At 54.4% G+C, this 21,291-nt stretch overlaps 1 protein-coding gene across 10 annotated transcripts in view; it reads left to right on the top strand.

The window, feature by feature from the left end:
- The window catches only part of NCOR2 (nuclear receptor corepressor 2), a 163,179-nt gene that overhangs the window by 79,930 nt on the left and 61,958 nt on the right, over positions 1-21,291 (top strand). For 6 of the 10 annotated variants that reach the window (XM_042828582.1, XM_042828576.1, XM_042828577.1 and 3 more), the window contains exons 7-10: positions 8,395-8,451; positions 11,303-11,355; positions 18,342-18,408; positions 20,685-20,872. In XM_042828582.1, coding sequence (XP_042684516.1) covers positions 8,395-8,451; positions 11,303-11,355; positions 18,342-18,408; positions 20,685-20,872 — 365 coding nt within the window. The remainder of the gene's footprint in view (positions 1-8,394; positions 8,452-11,302; positions 11,356-18,341; positions 18,409-20,684; positions 20,873-21,291) is intronic. The other 4 variants (XM_042828584.1, XM_042828580.1, XM_042828583.1 and 1 more) reach the window with 1 other exon arrangement.

The following is a 21,291-nucleotide window of genomic DNA, read 5'->3' as shown; positions in this document are numbered from 1 at the left end:
TGGTGCAGAAGAACGTGCATTGTGGGTCTTTGATGCTGGAAATGGCATTAGCAAGGGTCATGCTGGCGTCGCTGTGTTTGGATCTCTGCCTTGACCGCTCGTTTGTTGTGCTCAGCCATCGCCTGCAATAGCAGCCTGACGAGATGTGAATTTTGCTGTGTGCTTTGGAGGGATGCTGGAAAATTGGGCCCTTTGGAAGATAATCAAGCACATTCATTTTCATTTAGGTGTTGGATAAAAAGGATGATTTTGCATAAAAGGAAAACTACCAGTCGCTAATTATTTTGAATTGCGAAGCCTGAGATTTTACTGGGAGCTGCAGAAATCCAGGTGCCTGATGCTAAAAGAAAAGAAAAATAAATCACATACTCTGTGCTCACAGGCAGTGCCGTTTCCCTGGTTGTACTTTCCCGTCTGCCTCTCTCCATTAGCAGTAGGAAGCAAGCCGAGGGCAGCACGACTGAGGTGTGAGCACACAGCAGAGCTGGGCTGGCCCTGCAGAGCTGGGCCTTGGAGCCCTTCTGCTCCACAGCATGGCCAGGCATCCTGCCCGGGAGCCTTGGGCTAGGCAGCTTCTGACTGCCATGCAAGGGTTGGGGTCACAAAAGGAGACCTGAGATATTTTCATTCGTATTCCATTGACCTCATCCTCCCTGGATGCTGTTTTGGACCTGGTCCACATGGTGTGGGGAAGAAGCAGGTGTTGGTGAGGCAGGGAAGGAAAGGTGGTCTTCAGAGGCTGCATCTGTGACAAGCTGCTTTGCAGCAGTTGCTGTTAGCGGGAGCTGGCTCAGAGCACAATCCTGCTGGGCCCGTGTCTTACTGTGCTTCCTCTGCTCCGTCCTGCCCAGCAGCAGGGCCATGCTTGCCCTCTCCGAATCCCCTCCGCCTCTCTGTGTGGTCTCTGAATGAGTGAAGATTCCTCCCACTGAGAGCAGCGTGTCAGCAAGCTGTCTGCGGGCAGCGGGGCTCAGGCCGAGCAGCCCTTCCTTCTGCCTGGCAGAAACCATAGCGGGTGGTGGCAGAGTTCCTCCTTTGGGGAAGGCACGATCCGTTCATGGCTGCAGAGCAAGCAGAGGCCCTGCTGTGTCCTCGTCCTGCCTGCAGCTCGCAGTGTGGGCTGGTGGGTGGCTGTGTGGAGCAGTGCGGCGCAGCTCGTGGCATCGCTGCAGGAGCAGGTGTGGGACCTGGGAATTGCTGTCCCCTGAACGGCAGCCTCAGCTCTCAGCTGGGCAGCTCTCTTGGTCGGAGCAGCTGCAGGGCCCTGCTTCCACACCTTTGGAGCTGAGCTGCTGCCCGGCCCGGGTGCCGACCTGTTCCCAGCCCTGTGCTGAGCGCAGCACAGAGGGAGCGAGAGCCCTGCAGTGGGGAGAGGAGGTTATGTGAGGACAGAGCAGCTAGAAACGCCGGAAAATCGAGTTAGCCAGCCGTTCTGTGACCTACTTTCCTTTTGGCGATAGCTGTGGCTTTTCAGGGGTGAATGGTTTCTAATTTTAGCCCTGCTTCATCAGGGAGGTCTGTCCGCTTCCTCTCCACCGTGCTGGGACGGCTGAGCGCCGGGCCGTGGGCTGGCAGTGCTGGTGCTGCTGGTCTCAGAACCTCATCGTGCTGCCTGTCCCACCTCCAGCCCTCTTACTGTGTGCCACTGGAAAAGTTCCTCAGCATCAGACAGCGTCACTGTGAGAGCCTGACCTGCAGCCCCGCCTGCTGCGCTCTGCTGGGCGAGTAATTGATTTCCAGAAAGAAATCAGTTGGCTGTACAGATTGTGCTGGGGGCGGAGGGAAGAGCTCCGGTGACCACGATGGAGTGCTGCGTTGTCAGGGGATGTGAGGATGGTGCTGAGGTCCTGCAGATGTCGGATTGTGCCGGGCATCCCACGTGCTGCCTGGGGCTGTAGCTCTGCACAGCGGGCATCTCTGAAATGAAACCATGCTGGTGACCTTTAGAGCCATCCCTGCGGGAGAGAAGCTGATTCCTGCAGGGTCTGCCACCTCTGTGCTGGTAGCTATGATACAGGCTCTTCGTGGGCTTTAATTTGCTCCTCTGGGATGCATTATGATATTGAGAGAATTTATCTTCCTTCCATGTCGAAGCCCCGTGACCAGGGCACGTCCTCTGTCTGTATTTTTAGCTGTGGTTTTATCCTGCTGAGTTGTTGATGGGCTTCCTCGCATCCCTCTTCCCTTGGAATTGATTTAGCATACCTGGCCTTGAAGACATTCCTGTGTCCAATTAGCAGGTCCCTCATTAGGCAGGAGGGCAGCGCTGCTCTGAACTGCACCAGTGTGCCTGGAGCAGCCTTTGTGTTAATCCTCCCTAAGGGCCCCTTCGTACCCTGGCTCCCCATCAGCTCCAGTGCACACAGCGCTTTCTGCCGCTCTCTGTTCCCTCACAGAAGGAGAGGTCACCTGAGGACACGGTGTGACTTGTCCCCACGTCAGCACGGGGCCGCCGGGTGCTGGGACCCACAGCAGCACTGCACCCTGCGTGCCGTGGGGCCGTGCTGCCCTTTCCTGCTTTGTTGTCAGCTCTGTGAAATACCAGGTTTGATGCAGTGCAGGCAGGGGAAGCAGGCAGCACCGTCTGTCTCGCTCTGGGGATTGAGTTGGTGGAAATCAATAAGATTAAATTTTAATTCGTTTTCTGTCTCGGTGCATGTTCCTTCAAAAGGGCACAGCTATCTATCTATAAATTCAGCATTATGCTGTAAAATCGGAATTCAAAGGGTTGGTTTGAACTTTTTCCACCCCCTGCTGCTGTTGTGTCTGTGCGGAGCGTATTCCTGGCTATCCGCTTACCCTCATCTGCGTGCTCATAAAGCATTAATGCCCCATCCATAAATAAGGGAATAAATAAATGAGCGCTTTTAGCATTGCAAAGTACAATCTAGCTGCTGGCTGCTCGGAGCCACGGAGCGTGACTCAGATCCCATGGCGATTTTGTGTCTGTATAACTGATTTTCTATGAACTCCTGATTTACATGAGAAAGGGAAGAGTTGGGCCTGCATCGTCAGCGCAGAGCTGCAGTGCACGGAACCTTATCAGTGAAATGCCTTTTGAACATTAAATGGGCAGGTTTTTCTTCCAGCCCTGGTTGATGTGGGCAGGTAGGACGGGACAGTCTGTGTTTGCTGAAAGAGCCCCGTTTGTTTTGCTTTTGATCCTGCTCATATTTACCCTGGGATTGCCTCAGTGCAGCTTGGTGGTGCATGAGGAGCTTCCCAAAAGTCCAGGGGAAAACAGAGAGGTCAGAGGTCAGGTGCTGTTAACGCTGCTCTGTAACAGCAAGGTTGCAAAAGAGATGAGATTTGAACCTTCAGCCTGGAGCTGTTCAGAATCCTTTCACTTATCCTCAGATATCAGAGAAAATAGCCAGATCCAGACCAGATACTTCAGTGTCCTGCATCTTCGAGTCCTGAAAATAAAGCCCAGCAGCACACAGAACTTGGGTACAGCATGAGAGAGAAGCATAAGCCCCGTGGCACAGTGCCTGCTCCTCGGATGGGGTGAGCAGACTCCTCCCAGCACAGCCTCAGTCCCTCTGAACCTCTCCTGCCTCAGCACGACACTGCAGCAGCGTGGTGCTGTGCTGTGTGCCAGGTTCCTGTGGGCTCTGCCCTCAGCGGTGGGCACAGTATGGGAGCAGCGCCCACAGAACATGGCAGCAGCCCCAGGAGGGATGGGGGCAGAGCTGCCGGGCTTGTCACGCTCTCACAGGGTGCCAGCCCTGCTGGTAGCACACGGACCCTTCCCTCAGTTTTCGTGTTAGTTACAGTGAGTCATTTGTCACCTTAGTGGCACGCAGCCATGGTGGGGAGTCCCTGGAATCTGCACTGCCAGTGCTCTGCAGCGGGGCGGACGGGGTGTGAGGAGAGAGCTTGGAAGGGGGGTTGTCCCATGCAAGGCAGCATGCTGCTGGGAATTGGCTCTGGGGGGTGAGAGGGAGAAGAGGTTGGTACCCCTGGTCCTGGGAGGGAAAGCTTTCCTCAAGAACCATTAAAGTTGGAAAAGACCACTAAGAGCATCTAGTCCAACTGTTGGCCCCCCGCCTCATACCCACTGACTGTCCCTCAGTGCCACGGCTCTAGAACACCTCTGGGTGACCCCCCCAGCTCCCTGAGCAGCCCATGACAGTGCTCACCACTCTTTCTGAGCGGCTGACCCTGTGGCCATCACCTCTTGCCCATGAAGCCAGCACTGTGAGGTCGCTCTTTGCTCCCAGCGGGTCAGCGCATGAATTTTCCTTTTAAATCCTCCAAACTGTTTGTCTTTCTGCACCCTGCAGAGCGCTGGGGGTGTGGTGTCTCGCCTGAGGTTTTTCTGCTGTTTTCAGTGACACCACTTCTGAATTCCATCCCAAACAAGCTCCATTTCAGCCTGCTTGCTTGGCACGCCGGCCCGGCCGCTCCCCAGGCTGTGGTGCAGAGCTGCTGGCCGACTCAGTGCTGCTCCCTGCACTGCTGGCTGTGCCGTATCGCCGTGGGATCCCCAATAGGAGCGCTCCTGTCCCCCAGCACGCCGGCTGCCTGCGTCCCACGGGGTGCTATAAATAATGCTGGGAGCACAGTTCAGCGGCGCAGAGCGGGATGGAATGATGGCTGGAGCCATTCCAAGAAAGTGCCGCCTCCTAATTTCAGATCTGCTTTCTCAAAATAACCCCGTGTTTCCTTCACTTCCATTTTTAAACTTTGCTTTAAGAAGAGCCCCTGTGAGATCCCGGCCGCTCCCTGGCTCTGGGTGCTGTGATATGTTATGGGCTGAGATGCTGCTCTCTCCCTCCTTGTTCCGTTCTACTGGAGCAGACCTGATGTTTCCTTAAAAGGAAGCCAAATGCTTTTTAGGCTGATTGACCTTTGTGCTTCAGCTGTGGTTCTGCTGACATCTCCATCCTTCCAAACACAAGTGCAGAACTGCGGTGCCAGGGGCTTCACCTGTGTGTGGATGTGCCCCAGAGGCTGTGCCTGTACCTGAGATGTATGTGTGGCACTGCTGTGCTGCTGGAGCAGAGCCACTCCGATGTAAATGGGAGCAAAATTCAGCCCACAGCTTTGGTTGTGCTGCAAACACTCTGTGCTGCTTGCTGTAGCAGTATTTCAGGACTCCATACCAGATCTGGAAAAGGGGTCATTAGCTGCTTGCCGGGGAGCAGCAGAGGGGCTATAAAACCAGTGGGGATCTTCTTGCATCTCACCAGAAAAATGGCTGTGTTTGCTTCCTGATCCTTTCCCTTCTGTTAAATAACAGGGGTTGCAGGCACAGCTGGCCGGCCACGTTGTTCAGCTGCTGTAGGGTGAACCCTCCAGTACCCTTCTGCAGGTCACCCACTAAGCGTGCTCCTCACGGCACAGCAGCAGAGCTGAGCCATGCTGGCCATGCCTGTGGAGAAGGGTCCGGCAGGGCTCACAGTGCACGAGGAGCTGTGCTGGCGCTGCCTGCTGTCAGGTTGGGCTGAGTGCCCCGAGCCTGGCCACGGGGCAGTGTGTTCTCCATCTGTGTGTCCTCGGGCACGGGGTTCCCTCCTGCAGGTGACACCTGCCGCTCAGCTCTGGGTGGTTCTCCTGTGATCTGGTAAAGGCAGCGAGGAGCATCGGCGATTAGCGTGTGTGTCAAATGCTAATTGGGCAGCCTTCGTGGCAGAGGCGTTTCTTTGTGTGCATACAGAGACGCCCCGTGCTCAGAATAGCTTTCCCTCCTGATCTTTCGTTCTGGAGATGTGTACTTACAGTCAGTTAATGCAAGACAAATTATGTCATTCTTCTTGATTCGCCACATATTCTGCCTTTGGTGTTTTGCCTCTGGCTTGTCTCGTTAAATTGTCTAAACGTGGCAAACATAGCAGCTGAGTATGTGCAGGTTTTTCTTGGAGTTAATCACGTTGCACACACAGACCTCCGGTGTCATCAACTCGTGGCTGCAGTTCTAATGCCCTCATCCTTCCCTGCACCAAATTTTATCCCAATTGTAACGATATGAAACTTCCTGGTGCTCTGTGCAGGTGCTCTGAGGTCGGCAGGTTTTATTGCTCTCAGAGACCAAAATGTTGAGCACTGGCTGCGAGCACCCTGTGGCAGGATGATTGGGTTGATGGTTGGACTCAGTGATCTTAGTGGTCTTTTCTGACCTTAATGATTCTATGGAGCTACGAATATTTCAGTCTGGCAGCTCCCGGGGCAGACTTTGCTTCTTCCTGCTGATGAGTCTGAAGTTCTGCAGTGGAAACATTCAGTGTTCTGCAGTGCCTTCTGGGGAGCTTTGGACGGGCTCTTTGTGTTTCTTAACTAAGCTGGGTTTGACAGCACTGAAACTTTTTATTTCCCTTAATTTCTTCACGTGAAGTCAAACAGAGCAGTTCACTGAATAGCTGAGGCACACGTGAGTGTTGAGGCCTGTGCACAAATCTGCCCAATTTGATGCCCCAAGAGGAGAATTCAGGGTCAGAGCTGGAGCTATGCATGAACCCCTCACTGCTTGGAGCTCCCTTGGTGACAGCAGAGTTGGAACCTGTAGGAGTTGAGACCTGTTTGTGCCCTGTGTGCTCAAGGGAGTTTGAGGTAGTTTATTACCCCGTGGAAAATGCAACGGCTGTAAATCCAGGGCTGCAGGGAAAGCCAGCCCCTGAGCCATATGTTTTCCGATGCTCATCACTCATTTTCACAGCCCGGCTCCTGGTTTTGTTTGGGGATGCCCCATGTTCTCCCTGCTTTCTGCCACCAGGCGCACGGCCCAGCAGCCGGCACAGGGCTGCATGCACGCGGTGAGGCCGCTGGGTGGCTGCGCCGCGTTGCAGCCCGGGCTGCGGGGCTCTGCGCTGCACAGCGCGCCCTGGGCAGGCTGCTCCGGAGTGCAGCCCAAAGCTGCTCGCCGCTGGGAGGTCAGCAGCAAAGAGGGCAGAGCGTGGGGCTGAGCCGTGCTTCTGGTCTGCTGCCGTATGTGTGCGTGGCCCCAACGGCTGCTCACTGCACAAGTGACATCCAGGAGTCTCCGTGGGCTGCATAGGAACCCCGCAGCAGGGTGTAGAGCATTGGTAACGGTGCTGCTGTGCTGCATGGGGAACGTGCCAAACTCGTGGTTACATCTCTTGTAGCATCCTTGAAGTCACTTCTGAATTGCAGAAAGCACTGCGTCCTGCCGGGTGTGCAGTAAGGGAGGAGCTGGCAGCTCATCTCAGCACCACCTGGGTTCTGCAGCCACTGGGGACCTGCAGTTGGCTGTGGGCACAGTGACTCATCCCTCTGGCCCCCTGGCCAGGTTTGCAAAAGTGCACGCTCACAGCTCAGACTGTGTGGGCGTGCGAAGCCCCAGCGAGGAGCTCACACTGTGCGGGGTTGGCGGGCACCTCCTGGCACAATGCAGCGGCCGTGAGCTGGGGCTGATATGCCAGAAAGCAGCATGAGTGACAGCCCCTCCCCTGCTTGCTGCAGCTCCTGCCAGGAGCCCGGCTGCATCTCCTGCCAGCTGAAATCCCAGCTCTCAGATCCTGCAGAGCTGTAGTGCTTGCTGGGTTAAAGCTCTGAATGCGCTTCAAAAAAGGTTGGTTTTTTTTTTTATCCTCTCCCCTCCGCACGGGTGAATCCTGTGAAGCTCAGCTGCCCACACTGCTCCTGCAGCCTCTTGGAGGCAGCCTGGATTTCCTCTCTCCCTACCCATGTGAAAAAGGACCTATGTGATGGAATAAATGCCTTTGAAAATCCATCTCCGTGGCCCCTCGCCGCCAGGTATCCGGCTGTACCGCGTCGGTCCCAAAGCGATGTGGATTTATTGGACTGTTAGTAACAGCAATTGAAAAGCCTGGCTTTGCAGGGAAGTGCTGTTTACTGAGAACGTCACCTTTTATTTAATGTCCTGCTGCAGTGAACCCACGTCTCTTTTCAGGCCTGTTTGATTAGGAAGCGCCGCGCAGCCCCCCGTGGGTTGCTGTTTTCTCTAACCCGTGTGAGGGATGGGGGGCATGGAAGGGGCAGAGCAGGGCTGTGAGGGGGGGGAGTGGTGGAGATGAGGAGCCTAGGGCAGCTCCAACCTAATGATCACATGCTCACCGATGGATGGATCCTAGAAAGGGCATCTCTGTGTGCATGCTGACTTGCTCATGCTGAGGCTGTGTCAAGGTAACCTGCACGGTGCTGCAACTCCAGGGCTGGGCTGGGAAAGGACAGAGGCTTCTGCTGCTCCTGAGGGTTTTGCAGTTGGGGTGGCTCTCTGCAGTGCCAGGAGGAGCTCAGGAGCTGTGCGTTGGATGTGTGATACCTTGCTGCCCGCAGGGCTTTCCTGCTGTCCTCTTTCAGGTGCAGGTGGGTTTGGTTGGGAAGGGGTTTGGGTGCTGGGTAGTAGTGCTGCTGTAGTCAGTGGTAGAAATAACTTCTTTTCTTTCTTCCTCTTCCCTTTCCTCTGTGCAGAAGAAGGCAGAAGCTGCCCACCGCATCCTGGAAGGGCTGGGTCCGCAGGTGGAGCTGGTGAGTGTTCCCCATGGCCGTGGGCATTGTGGAGATCCCCGGGAGGTGTGGGGCTGAGCCACGAGGAGGAAACGCTGTGGGCCAGGCCATCTAGCTGTCATGGCACCAGGACAGGAAGCAAAGTGGCTGAGCTGAGCACTGAGCACACACAGCCTCTCAGGAGAGCATTAACCCTTCGCTCCTCTGTCTTGCGCTGCAGTAGGGCAGAGTGATGCTCCTGCACAGCCTGCAGTGGGATGCTGCGTCTGAGGCAAATGCAGGAGGTGCTGGGGAAGGGGCTCGGGGAGCACGCACCAACCATAGTCTGCAGGTATCAGGATCTGCATGGATCCTATTTCTGTGATTCTGTGCACAGAGAAGTTTAGAAAAACACATTTACTAAATTGTCGTTGTGGGGCTACTCCCTCATTCAGCAAATTACAGCTATAAGTTAAGCAGCTGGATGCTGGAGGGTGGCTGAATTTAGCACCTGAGGGGCTGTGAACTGAAGAAAGGTGCTGGAAAAATAGGCATTGGGAGTAACGCTGCAGGAGGGAAGCAGCTGGAAAGGTCAGAGCGGGCCGTATTTGGGTCTGGCAGCACCTCTTGCATTGGCTGTGGGGTGCAGCAGAGGGAGCCCTGGCTGCTGGGTGAGCACACAGCACAGCTGTGCTCATCAGCTGTAATTAGGACTGGTCTTGTGGAGGTGGCACTAATCACTGTCCTCCCCGAGGGCGGAAGGGAGAGGTCACAGAGGAATTAGTGGTCAGCAAGCTGCAGCCACTTCCTTGCCCAGGGAGGTAGGGCACATTATACTCCTTTGAGTCACTGGGGTCAAACAATGCATTGATGCTTCCTCACCTAAAACACGTTGTGTTGCCTTTCTTTTCCCCTACACTTTTATTTTGATTTGTGGAAGCTTTGCCTTCGGGTGCTATTGCTCCAGAGCCAGCCTTGTGTGGTGGAGAAGGAAATCTTCCAGCACACCTGCTTGCTCGTGGAGGCTGCCTGCAGCGTCGGATGGAAGAAGTTTTGACAGGGATCTGCTGTAGTTCGAGTGGGGGCTTACCCAGCAGTTTGGGTCTGTGTCATGGGTTTCCCCTCAAGCTGGAAACTGCTGGGTGATGGCCCAGCTCTGGTAGGAAGCTCAGACTCCTGGCTTCAGTCTTCTCAGCAGCCTCTGTGCTCACCAGCACCACGCTCTGGGAGCTGAGCATCTCAAGGAAGCAGCTCCTCCTCTGTTCCCAGCTTCTTGCTGCTTTGATCTCACACGATCTGGCCGTGGATTTGTACCCCGGTCCCTCAGCCTGTTACCGCTGTCTTTCTGACCTGCCTGGGGGCGGCTCTGATGTGTGTGTCCTTTGCCTTGTGTTAAAGCCCAGCTGTGCCTTTGGCAGGAGTTCTCTTGTTGTGCTGCAAAGAGAAGTTTGCTATTCACTGGGTTATCCCTGCAACGTACTTGGGACCCATTAAACTGACCCCTGCATTCCCCAGGGAGAAATTTCATGGAGATTTGTGCTCTGAGCGTTGCAGTGACCAGAAAGCAGTTGATGGCTTTTGTTGTGTTTAATTTTTAAAGACCTTTCAGTAAATCCAAGATTTTTCCAGTAATAGCTCGCGTTGCAGTTTTGTTTTTCTTAAGTGTCATCCCCCAGAGAAATGCATTACACGTCCCTTGTGAGGAGAGGTGCTGTGAATGCTGCCAGCACATCCCTGGCCATCTGACTGGTCAGGTTTACTCACTCAGTGAGTTGCTGTCTGTGCAGGCTGTGGATGGCTCTGAGGAAGGGCAGTGGTTCTCAGTCCCTGCCCTTTTGAGAAGGAAGTTTGGCTGTGGGGTAGGTGAGCAGCCCTCCTGAGCTGAGCTGAGTGACAGGGCTCTCTGCGGAGTCCCCTCTAGATGCTCTGTTGTCGTGGTTTTGTGTTTGCTCCCTGAGTTTTGTAGTAGGGAACACTCGGGCTTTTCTCTGTCAGCAATGCTTGCAGCACTTGTCTGTTAGCACTTAGGTTTGCTAACCAACTAAGTGGCCACTTCTATCACAGATCAGTGATGGTGGAAATGAATCAGCAGCCCTTGGTGAGCTGAGCAGCAGCAGGGCATCCGTGACAACGAGAAGCCTCTAACCTAGGCACAAAATGTTCCTCCCGCCCCCTGCTCTGAGAGGAAGACACTTGTGCCTCATCACGTGCCAGCTTGTTTGCTTTGGTTTTTGTGAGCGCAGAGGGAAGGAAGGCGCTTTTATTTACCAGCATTTCCAATTCCTGCAATCCTTTCCCAAGAGGCAGCCGCTGGTCAGGGCAGCCTACTGGATGCTGTGAGCATTCCCAGCTTACCTTGATCTTCAGCCGGGATGGGCACCAGCTAGCATACAAACCCTGCCATGCCCCAGCCCATTGGGTCCCCGTGCCCAGGAGCAGCTCCCTTTGCACTGCTGGGCACCGCCGGGGCGAAGGCTCACCCTGCGCTCAGCGCCTCGCAGAGCTGCGGCAGCTTTCGTAGCGTAGCCATAACAATTTGCAGCGCGCAGGCTGCCTCTTCCCTCTCCCCCCTCTCCCCTCGCCTCCCCCGTGTCGTATGTTCCAAAGCGCGCTGCCTTTGCAAGGAGCGCATAACAACCACGTACTGAGCTGCGTTTGTGGGCACTGCGTAGCGAAGGAATCGCTGTGAGCAGCTCAGTGCCTGCCTCCCCCGGGCTGCACGGCGCCGGCAGCCAGCCCTGCAGTACGTGTGGGGACGCGGGGACGGGGCTGGGTGCTGCTGCGGGAGCATTGCTGGAGGGGATGGGAGCCCGCGGCGGCGCTGCTGACAGGTTGAAGTTTCTAAATGTCAGACCGTACCCATTTATGCCTTCATTTTTCTTATTTATTTCAGCCGTTATACAACCAGCCTTCAGACACCAGGCAATACCATGAAAACATTAAAATGTAAGTACGTGGCAATAAAGGCTATTTGAAATGTCAGGTTGTGCGTTAGGCTGCGGCAGGGGATGCTCGCTTGCTCCTGGTTCCCATTTCCTACCGTGATTCTCCATTGGAGCTGCAGGGAGTGCAGCTCTGTGTGGTGCTGCAGGGCTACTCTGCTTCCCTGGGGGCTGCCAGCATCCAGGGCTGTGTGGGGCTTTGCTGGGTGTGTTTCACACATATGAAATCGATCGCCTGTGTGTGTGTGTGTGTTTGCATGCAGGGAGCAGGAGGGAAGTGGAAAGTTGCAATTACCATTCGATTTTTGCGAAGCACCTCTTGAATGTCTGACAGCAATTGGTTGTTTCAGAGATACTTATGAGTCTCATTAATCATCTAATTTATGGCTTATCACCTCGATCCACGATTTAATCATCAACTTGCATTTAATAACCACAGTGACTTCCTGAATGGAGGAGAAATAAAACAGGCAGTGAGAACAGTGGTAATTGTGATCGTTGTTGGAAAAGGGAATAGTCAGACCTGGTCTGGAACTCCTGTCTGGCCAGAGGGAGACAGTGGTGGCTCTAGTCTGTTTTGATATGGGCTCAGTCAGCTACTGATAATCATCTTTAAGAATCTATTAACCAAAGTTAATAATCTTTGGTCTGTTAATTGATGCTGGGGAAATTAGAGGGGAAGAGTTAACAGGCTCCTGCTGTTCTGTGTGCTGCCAGGGCTGTGTGCAGGGGCTGAGGGGTCCCCTGTGCCCCTCTGTGTGCTGCTGGTGGGCTGGGCCTGGGGGGCATTCCGAGCAGATGGGAGCTTTGTCCTTGAGGGAACGAGTTAAAGGAGCTCCTGGTACTTTACCTGCTCCCTCTTCCCCTGCTGATATTTGTAGTTTTGCGATCACGTTTTCCTGCAATTTGAATCAGTTCAGCTGTATTTCCTGCATGGAAGGTGGTCACTGGGAAGGAGCCTCAAGGAGTGGGGCTGCCCTGAGCCCCCAGAGGTAACCCAAGGAGAGGCAGCAGGTACTTCTGCTGATTAATGCTGCAAAGTATGGGAAGGAAAACACATTTTAGTGAAAAGCCGCCATCTCCTCCTGGCAGAAGCCCTGCAATTAGCTGTGCTCAGCTCATTATCGATGCCAGCTGGGTGCATTTACTGATGTAGGTCAGGGCAAGGCCCTGCAGCTCTCTGGGCTCCAGATGCTGCTGCTTCTGCCCGAGAGCCCATCCCAGGGGTCCTGGGTCCACTGTGCCACCTGCTGGGATGTGTAGCTACAGAGCATCCTGTTCTGCCTCGTGTCTGTGCTGGGTATGAGCCTTGTACCTGGGCACAGAAGGGCAGTTGGGCTTATTCTGTTCACAGACGCCTTTTTTCTTTTTATTTTTCCCCAACTTCTCCTTTGTAGGATTTTTTTTCTCAGTTTGCACGTCAGTGGGAGGGCATTTGAATATCACAGCGCCAGGATTCCTCGATTTCTCTGCAGTGACACTCCGCGTTGCAACACTGCTTTAATCCCTCCTGCTTGTTTGCTTTGCCTTCAGCTGGAATGAGTCACTTGTGCTGATGGAGCTGACTGGGGACTTACGGAAAGATTTCCTGCTCTTCCAAAAATGTTCCCTCTCTTATTTTCATGGAGCTTTATGGCTTGTCTCCTATTCAGTACACTTAGAATTAATTTCATGCCCCAGTTCATTCCAGTGTCTGTAGTTTCCAAAGGCTTTTAAGTCCCATTTAACGGCCTCGCTGTGCTCTGCTGCCCGGCTGCTCGGGTCCCCTCGGTTCACCCAGGAGCGCGGGCTCCAGGCAGACGTGGTTAATGTTGTATGGTGCAGCTGCTGTGGGATGGAAGGCACAGCCGAGCGGGTTGTGGCAAGTTGCTGACCTCCCTGGGCCGGGCTGGTGTCCTGTGTGTGCTGCTGGGCAGGGCTCTGCTGCTCCATCAGCACCAGGCAGCACTTAGGGAGCTTATACTGATGGGGATGGGTGGGCAGCCAGCAGGCGGTGCGGCTGGGTGATCTTTAAGGTCCCTTCCAACCTACGACATCCTGTGATTGTTTGACATGCAGCAACACAGAGGACACCAAATCCTGCCCTAGCAGAACCTGTTCGGTCTCTGAGGTGCTGTGCCAGGTGAGAGTTGTGCTCCTCACCTCACCAGGGATCCTGCGTGTTCTCCTGCCACCAAAGGCATTGATCATCACTGCTCAAACACTTTGCAGAGAGACACGGTGCTGCTCACAGAGCAGCATGCATTACCTGCTGCCTACCTGGGGAGGGATTCTCAGAGGGGGCCTTCATTTGGCTGCAGCAGATTCCTGACCGGTCAGCCGTGAAAAACAGCCCCAGAGGGCTCTCCTCCCCTTCATAAAGCAGTCATGTTGAAATTGGTCTGTGAGATTTGGGTTTGAAAGCAAAATAGGAGCTTCTCAACCTTGAAAAAGCACGCTTTTCTGGGGAGAGAAAGCCTGCTTATGCAGAGCCTGAATCTTTGGGTTTTCAGAGAGGTTTAGGGGTTTCTGAACCCATTTTTGTTTTGAATTGCCTCTCCCTGTTTTCCCAAAAGAGCAGAGCAGCTTTCTTCTGAAAATCTGCTGCTAACTACAGCTTTCCAAATCACTTGTCACTTCGGCAAATTTAAGTCATCTTTTCATTACTGACTGTTTAGGGGGTTTAGTAGCATTGGATTGCCTCTGAATTCATAGTAGAACCTGACATGTCGCACAAATGCTCCTCCAAACCCTGTCATTACTAATGCATTCTCTTTCAGGTCTTTTTATTACAGCTTGTAGACATTTTCCTCATTAGAAATTCACCTAGCAGCTCTCTGCTCATCCCATTCAAGGTTCCTCATCTCTTTTATTCTCTGTTTGCACACGCTAGGGCAGAAGTAATGCCTTGTGATGAATTTCTAAACGATGGAGAAACACTGCAACCTTCTGCTCGTTTCTCTAACCAAGACCACGGGCTGGTCTTGCTGGGACTGTGGTGAGGAGCTTGGGCTGACAGCATCAGCGCAGCTCCCAGGGGACGCAGAGGCCGTGAGCATTTGTCTTGCAGTGCTCCTGAGCTTATAGGTGCTGAAGAGGATGGGAACCAATGCCCAAACTATGCTATGAAGCCTGGTTGTGGCTGTAACTGCTGCCGGGGGGCAGGGAGCACCTTGGTGGCAGGTGGATGGGCATGCTGTGCTCGCAGCCCCGCTGGCAGCACTGTTTGGTTCCAGCTGCCAGGAGGCTCCTCCGTTCCCGTTCCTTTCCTACGCGATAAATCTCACCCTACAATGGCTTTGCCAGCTGCTGGTGGCCTCCTCCCCACAGCTCTCTGCAGGCTTGGTCCCTGCTTTGTTTGCTCTGGCTGTTCGATGAAAGACGTTCCTGTGTAATTAAATACCCGTGATTAGTTGTGATCAAACAGCAAACTTCCTTTCATCTCATCCTGCGCCGGCCCGAGGTCTCTGCAGGCGATCAGGGCCAGGTGTGCCGCAGTGCATCGGCCCTTGTGTCCTCGGGAGCCTTATCCCAGCCCCTGGCAGCGCCCGCACCTACGTGCGCACCGCACCAGCACGCATGCGTGCGTCCTTACTGCAGGAGGACCACAGCCAAGCAATTCACGTGGAGCCCAGCCAAGTGTCTCGAAAGTCAAAGTTACAGCTTCTCTCCTTGGCTGCCTGCATCGTGAAAGCCAAAAACCAGCGGCAGCCTTGCGCCGAGGCGATTAAGGTGGAAGCAGTGGCGGCCCTTTGCTTTGCTCTGGGTGGCAGATGGTTTTGCTTGGGTGCTGAGAGCAGTGCTCAGGTGTGTGACCTATGAGCAAGGTCAGTGGGGTGAGGATGAGGTATGTGAGGACGTGCAGTCCTCGCAGTCACACCCCGAATTACAGATACTTGGATCCTGCTTCCTGTTGGCAGGTGACGCCTGGGCCTCTGGCTTGTTTGACTTGTTGAGCCTCTGCTTGCTTCTGCCTGCTGCTGCTCGTGGGGCAGCGCTGGGGAGGCTGTCCCAGGAACCCCTTTGGTCCCCCTGGAGATTGGGCTCACCCTGTTCCAGGTCAGGGTGCTGGAGACAGGCTGTGCTCATCCACCCAGACCCAAAGTGGGCGATGTGCCTCCCGAGAGCTGGTGCCACCCTGGGTGCCCAACGAAACGGGCTGCAGGCTAAAGAATCCCCCGTCACCCCCAGCTTCCAGCAGCCACGTATCCATCCATCCCAGCTCTGCTCATCCCGTGTGTGGCACCGCCAATAACCAGGACCTGATGCTACAGCCCGACCCGTGTGTGACGTGAGCATCTCCTGCAGCACAGCAGTACTTGAAGCTGCCCCCGAGAGTCACTGTTGCTTTATGTAAGGAGCCTCCCTCTTCTGCCTGCAGGCCACTTGGCTTCTCCAAGCCAGCCAGGTCTTCAGATGGGACGCTTTACTGTGTGCCCAGGTGGGGAGATGAAGGATGCAGGCAGCTGGATCAGCTCCGGATGGGCTGCTGGAGGACAGCTGGCACTTTGCAGAGTGAGCGTTCCGTCCTGCTGCTCTGCTCTGTGTGCCTGTGCAGAACAGCAGCAGGCAGCCCTGCCTTCCTGGTGCTGCAAGAATTCCGTGTTGCTGCTTGATGTGCCTGGGGAGCACAGCGTGCGCTTCTGAGACAAGTGGCCCGAGTTAACCTCACTGCAAATGGTTTCTAAGTAACAGCAGCACGTGTAGCAAGATAAACTGTGAAGCCTATTTATATTTACCAGGATTTTATTAACCTTTGAAAGGACCTTATGCAAAAAAACCCATCAAGATAGTGGGGAAAAACATTTATGGTTCTTAGCAGGGGGTTGTTGTTGTTTGTAATCCTTTCACTTTTTGATTACTTCAGCCTTCATAGTGGTAAACACACGGAGGCTTTCAAGGTATTCCTGATACTTGCAGCTGCAGAGCCATTAAATCTTTGCCTGTATTTGCACTTTCAAGGTCAGCCATGATGCAGAACTCAAGGCAATGCATCAGCTGTGTAAAAGCTTCTCATTTTCTTCCCTTGCTCTCCCCTCTGCTGATGAGTTTTGTGCCAAAGCTCCACATTGCTCCTGTGTGGACAGGTATTGATTGAGCTAAGCTGCCCCTTCCAGGGCCAAATCCTTCCCCAGGAGCACTCCCACTGATGGATTTCAGCTGAACCGTGTCAGCCAAAGTGCACCCATCTGAGCTGTGCTGAAGTTACCACTGTTAGCATCATTCCAGCAGAGTTTCCATCTGAACTGGGGTAAACAAGCAAACAATGGGAATGTGTCTTTTGGGCACAGCCTCCTGTTGGAGCTCACTTGCACAGAACCGAAGCCCTGGAACGCGATCTGTGGGATGGAAGGAGGGCTGCCTGCTGCAGCACCCCACAGCGCTGGAGATGGAGAGCTCTCACTGGCAGAACAGGACACAGGGACCCAAGACTCAGCTGGGTGCAGAGCCCTCAGGTGGGCTCAGGAGTGGGCAGTGGGTGCTGTTGGGCTGCCTGTGGGTGCTGGCGGAGTGCTGGGCTCTGCCTGCATCGGTGTGCCTGTTGTCATGGGCAGTTTGTTCAGAGCTGAGTGGTGAAGTTAGTTCAGCCTGCCAAGCTGCTCTGTGGCTCCTTGGTGGATGTGCCACATGGACAGAGACGAAAGAGAGCAGCATTGTGTGATCCAGCAGAGAGAAGCCTTTGGCAGTGATACTTGTTAATGCATCTAATGAAACAGCTTCTGATCTTTGCGGTGCAGCCCAGAACAACAGTGGGTCCTTTGTAAACACACCATCAAAAAAAAAAAAAAAGAGCAAAAGCTGCATGTGCCCCATGCACCGATTTATTCGTTCCCTTCACCTCCCTGTGCTGATCAGTGCCCCTTTGATTTCTGAAATGGAATCAAAAGACAAGGTCTGATCTTCAAGCCCCTGCTCGGAACTTCGTTGTGTATGAATCCCGGTGTGACCTGCAGGGCCCGGGAGCACAGCTGTGGGGTCTGCAGTTACTGCTGGTAACTGGGAGAGCTTGGGGGGCTGCGTATCCCCACTCTTGAGCTGGGCAGCGCAGGGTCTGTTTCAGCCACAAGTGGGAGTTCTCCATGGCAGGAGGAGACCCCAGCCCACTTACTACAGCCCCACCTGGCAGGCAAGGTCTGCTTGCGCATCAGTGTCAAAGGGAATGGAGGTGCAGCACGGTCTGCAGAGACTCCACGTGTGATTGGTACCTCTGATAGCTAAGGGGAAAGCAGAAGGTTTCCAGGTCTGAACGGTGTTACCAGGACTGAGAATTGAAGTGTAAAGATTGAATGCTTCCTGTGACATTCCGAGTTCCCTCATGAAGCCAGGGCTGCTGCTGTGCCAGGGGAGCTGCACCCACTGCCCTGTTTGGGGCTGCGTGGGGCTGGGGGTCAGTGGGGGAGGAGCGTGTATTTCCAAGGGTGCGAAGCAGCGGATCTGAGGAAGCGGTGAGGGAATGCTTCCCTTTTGCTAAATCCCACAGAAGGTGCCTGCACGACACCGCTGAGCTGGTTGGTAATTGCATGCTGTGGCTCAGGCGCTAATCAGGATGAAGGGCTTAAGGAAACTCCCTCGTCCCTGGCCTCTACCTTTCACCTAGAAACTTGCTTGCTGTAACAGGAACACCCGCAGCTGTCAGGCTCACACAGAGCTGTGCAGCCTTCCCAGCATCCTGCTGCTTTCTCTTCTGAAAGGTTATTTCATGCTTTCTTGAAAAAGTCAAAAGAAGAAGCAGCTGAGTGCTGGGCAGAGCTGGGCTGGCTGTGGTTCTGGGGCTGGTTTCTCTCCTCAGGACACTTCTGCACACAGCTGGGCTTTCCCAGCTGCTTCCCTTGCAGCTGTGTTAGGCACAGAGGTCAGGAGATGGAGCCCTGCCGCAGCCCAGGTGCTGGGGTTGCTGTGGCTCCAGGTTAAGGTGGAAACTGCTCTGTGAGCCCCTCTGTGCTCCAGGGCAGCCAAGTGCTGAGTTTTAGCTGGCTCCGTAATGGGATCTCATCTTTTTTTCTTTTACAGAAACCAGGCAATGCGGAAGAAGTTAATTTTGTACTTTAAGAGGAGAAATCATGCTCGCAAACAGTGGGTAAGTGATTCCCCTATACCTTATTCTGAAAGTATAAAGCAGCTTAATTCATTATGTCAGAGAGAAAAGAAAATTTTCCAGCAGAGATCTGCCCAGTGCCTTGCCTGATGCACTGCATTTCCTTTGCCATATCTCCCCTGGACACAAAGCAGAGGTCCCCAGTCCTGCTGCATGCACTGAGATCAGCGTCCTGTGGTTTGTGGGAGCTAGAAGGGAACCAAACAAGAGCTGTTTTCTGATGGAAACGACTGGTTACTGTGCTAAACTCAGAATGAGCTGCTCTGTTGTGCATATTGAGGAGCTGGGGGAAAAGGTTTAACTGGGCTGCAAGGGCACGGGTCCTAAAATATGGCTCACAGTAAAGTCGTCTGTCATGCAAAATAGGTGAATTTCTGCCAGCCGGTTGATTCAGTGCCCTTGAAAGGGGATTTTTCAGTTTAGGGAAGCATTTTGCCTGTTCTACAGAGTAGGCAACAGAAGGTTGCTGATTTTGCAAAGTGAATGCATTTGCTGATTCTGTTTGTAAAATGGGTCTACTTAGCTATTTTTCTGCCTGTTTTGTAGCAGCCCCTATTTTTAGCAGAGCCTGTCTCTGTGCCAGCCCTTCTTCCTGGCTCCTGCCCTCTGTGTGCTGGGGTGCCCCGGGCAGGGCTGGGGCAGCCCCACGGGTTCCATTCCCCATGAGCAGCCTGCAGGAATCCCTCCTGCTGCACCAGCCTGCCTGGCAGCAGTTTCTAATTGCCATCAAAGGGGTGATGCTGCAGGGAGGGAAGGGTAGCGAGGGAGCGGTTCTGGCCATGAAGTGTTTCTCTCCATCAAGCAGGGGAACAGAACAGTGCGGGTTGCACAGGGGTTAGACTGGCTCCTTCTGTTGCCTTCTCCTCCTCACCAAGCTGCCTCTCTGTTCCCAGAGCTGCGGGAGCGTGGGCTGCAGGAGGGATGGGGCTCAGCACCGCCTGCAAGCTGCTTCAGTGCTACGGCGGTGTTACTACTCTGCTGCTTTTAGCTGCGCGCGTCAGCTCCCGTTTGGCTTTCCATAAGTTCTGGGGTGATGGAGGGGCTGGTGGCACAAGGAGCCGAGCTGGGAGCTCCCTGTCCTGCTGCAGTGGCTGACATACCAGCAGAGCGTTGCCCGCTGCTGAAACCAGCCCAGCCTCAGAGCAGCACTGCGGGGTGAGCAGAGCAGCCGGGGTTTGCCATTGATTGTTTTGCAGAGCGCCATCTGCTTTCAGTTCCGGCTTTGGGGCCTGGAAGGCATTGGCTTCACTCAGAATGAAACCTTAAAATCCCCACTGTTCGCTGGCTGTGTTCGTGTGAGGGCTGAGCAGGATCTGTCGTGTCGCTGAGCTGTGCTGTGTCCCTGCGTGCAGCAGCACGAGGGCTTTAGCATTAATTAGTTTTGAAAGCGCTTAATTACTTCCCCCAACATCATCCCCTGAAGAACTGAGGGTCCCATGTAGGTGGGATCTGTCCCTCGCTGCTCCTTACCCTGCAGTGCAGCACCTCGGATGTTTTCAGGGCTCCAACCCACCTGCAGTGTTTTGTTTTAAGTGTTCGGAAGCGATGCTAACGTGGAAAGCATCCTATGAGCTCTGATAATGGCAGTAATGATAGGGCCCTGCGGAGCACGTGCTGCATCCCAGCAACGCTGTTGGTAATAGCATGAAACCCCACATTAGCATCTGAGAGCTAATCCTTCAGGGCCGTGGAATCTCATTGTGTCCCTGCCTGCAGCAGAAGGGTTCTGCACACATTTGAAAGCTTTTCCTTCCTAAAACTCCAGCCTGTGGAGGTGAGCCTGAGCACAGCATCCCTGGGAGCAAATCCCTGCGAATGGCTGGATGGCTGCACTCAGGGCTTTGGTAACAGCAGGCTGCGGTGTGTCTGAGCTCCCTGTGCACCTGATGAGGTGTGCTGACAGCTCTGCTCCTGTTACCGGAGCAGCGACCTGTGGTTGTAGCTGGAGAGGAGTTCCTCCGGTCCTTTGGATGTTGGAAGATGGCAGAAGGGCGGTGGGAGGGCACTGCCATGCTGGGCGGCAGTCCTTGTACCAGAGCTGTTGGGCTGGGAGAGAAAAGCCCAAGGGCACCCAATGGGTTGTACTGAGTATTTACTCTTGGGTTGGTCCCAGACCCCGCAGCATGTCTGTGCCCTAACAAACCGCGTTTCTGGAAGCGCCGTGACTCACGCTCGGCACAGCCAGCCGTCAGGAAGGACTTTGGGGAGCTGCCCTGCCCAGGCACAGCACTGAGCTCCCTCTTGCTCTGCCCTTCCAGGAACAGAAGTTCTGCCAGCGCTATGACCAGCTGATGGAGGCCTGGGAAAAGAAAGTGGAGCGCATTGAAAATAACCCCCGGCGCCGTGCCAAGGAGAGCAAAGTGCGGGAATACTATGAGAAGCAATTCCCTGAGATCCGGAAGCAGCGGGAACTGCAAGAGCGCATGCAGAGGTTAGAGGAGAAGCGGTAGGACGGGGCTGAGCCGGTAGCGGACAGCCTTTCTTTTTTGTTTGTTGATGGGTGTGGGGTTGGTCTGTGGGAGGAACGGGCCCGGATGGCCGTCAGTCCCATCTCTCCCCTTCGAGGTGGATAACCAGCAGTTGCACTGAGCGCAGGAGCCAGCAGAGTCGCTGGCTGCTTTCTGCCCTGGGCGGCCCGGCTCAGCTCCATCAGAGGAGGAAAAATGTCAGGAATGCGGCTGCCCGCTCCTCTGCTGCTGCTGAATTCCTGGGGCAGCTCCCTCCTGGCCACCTGAGTGGGACGGCGCTAATTGGTTCCTCATTGCTGGCTCAAGTGGAGACGAACACGGTGTGCGGATGGGTTTCATCATGTCAGTGGCTTAAAACGCACCCGTGCTCTGATGGAGCATGGGCAGAGGGAAGGGA

This window comes from Centrocercus urophasianus, unplaced genomic scaffold (assembly GCF_019232065.1).
Source record: "Centrocercus urophasianus isolate 14NV4802_14NV808 unplaced genomic scaffold, USGS_Curo_1.0 seq_30, whole genome shotgun sequence".
NCBI lineage: Eukaryota > Metazoa > Chordata > Aves > Galliformes > Phasianidae > Centrocercus > Centrocercus urophasianus.
The sequence above is the reverse complement of the archived record's forward strand: the minus strand, read 5'-3'. Positions and strand labels throughout refer to the sequence as shown.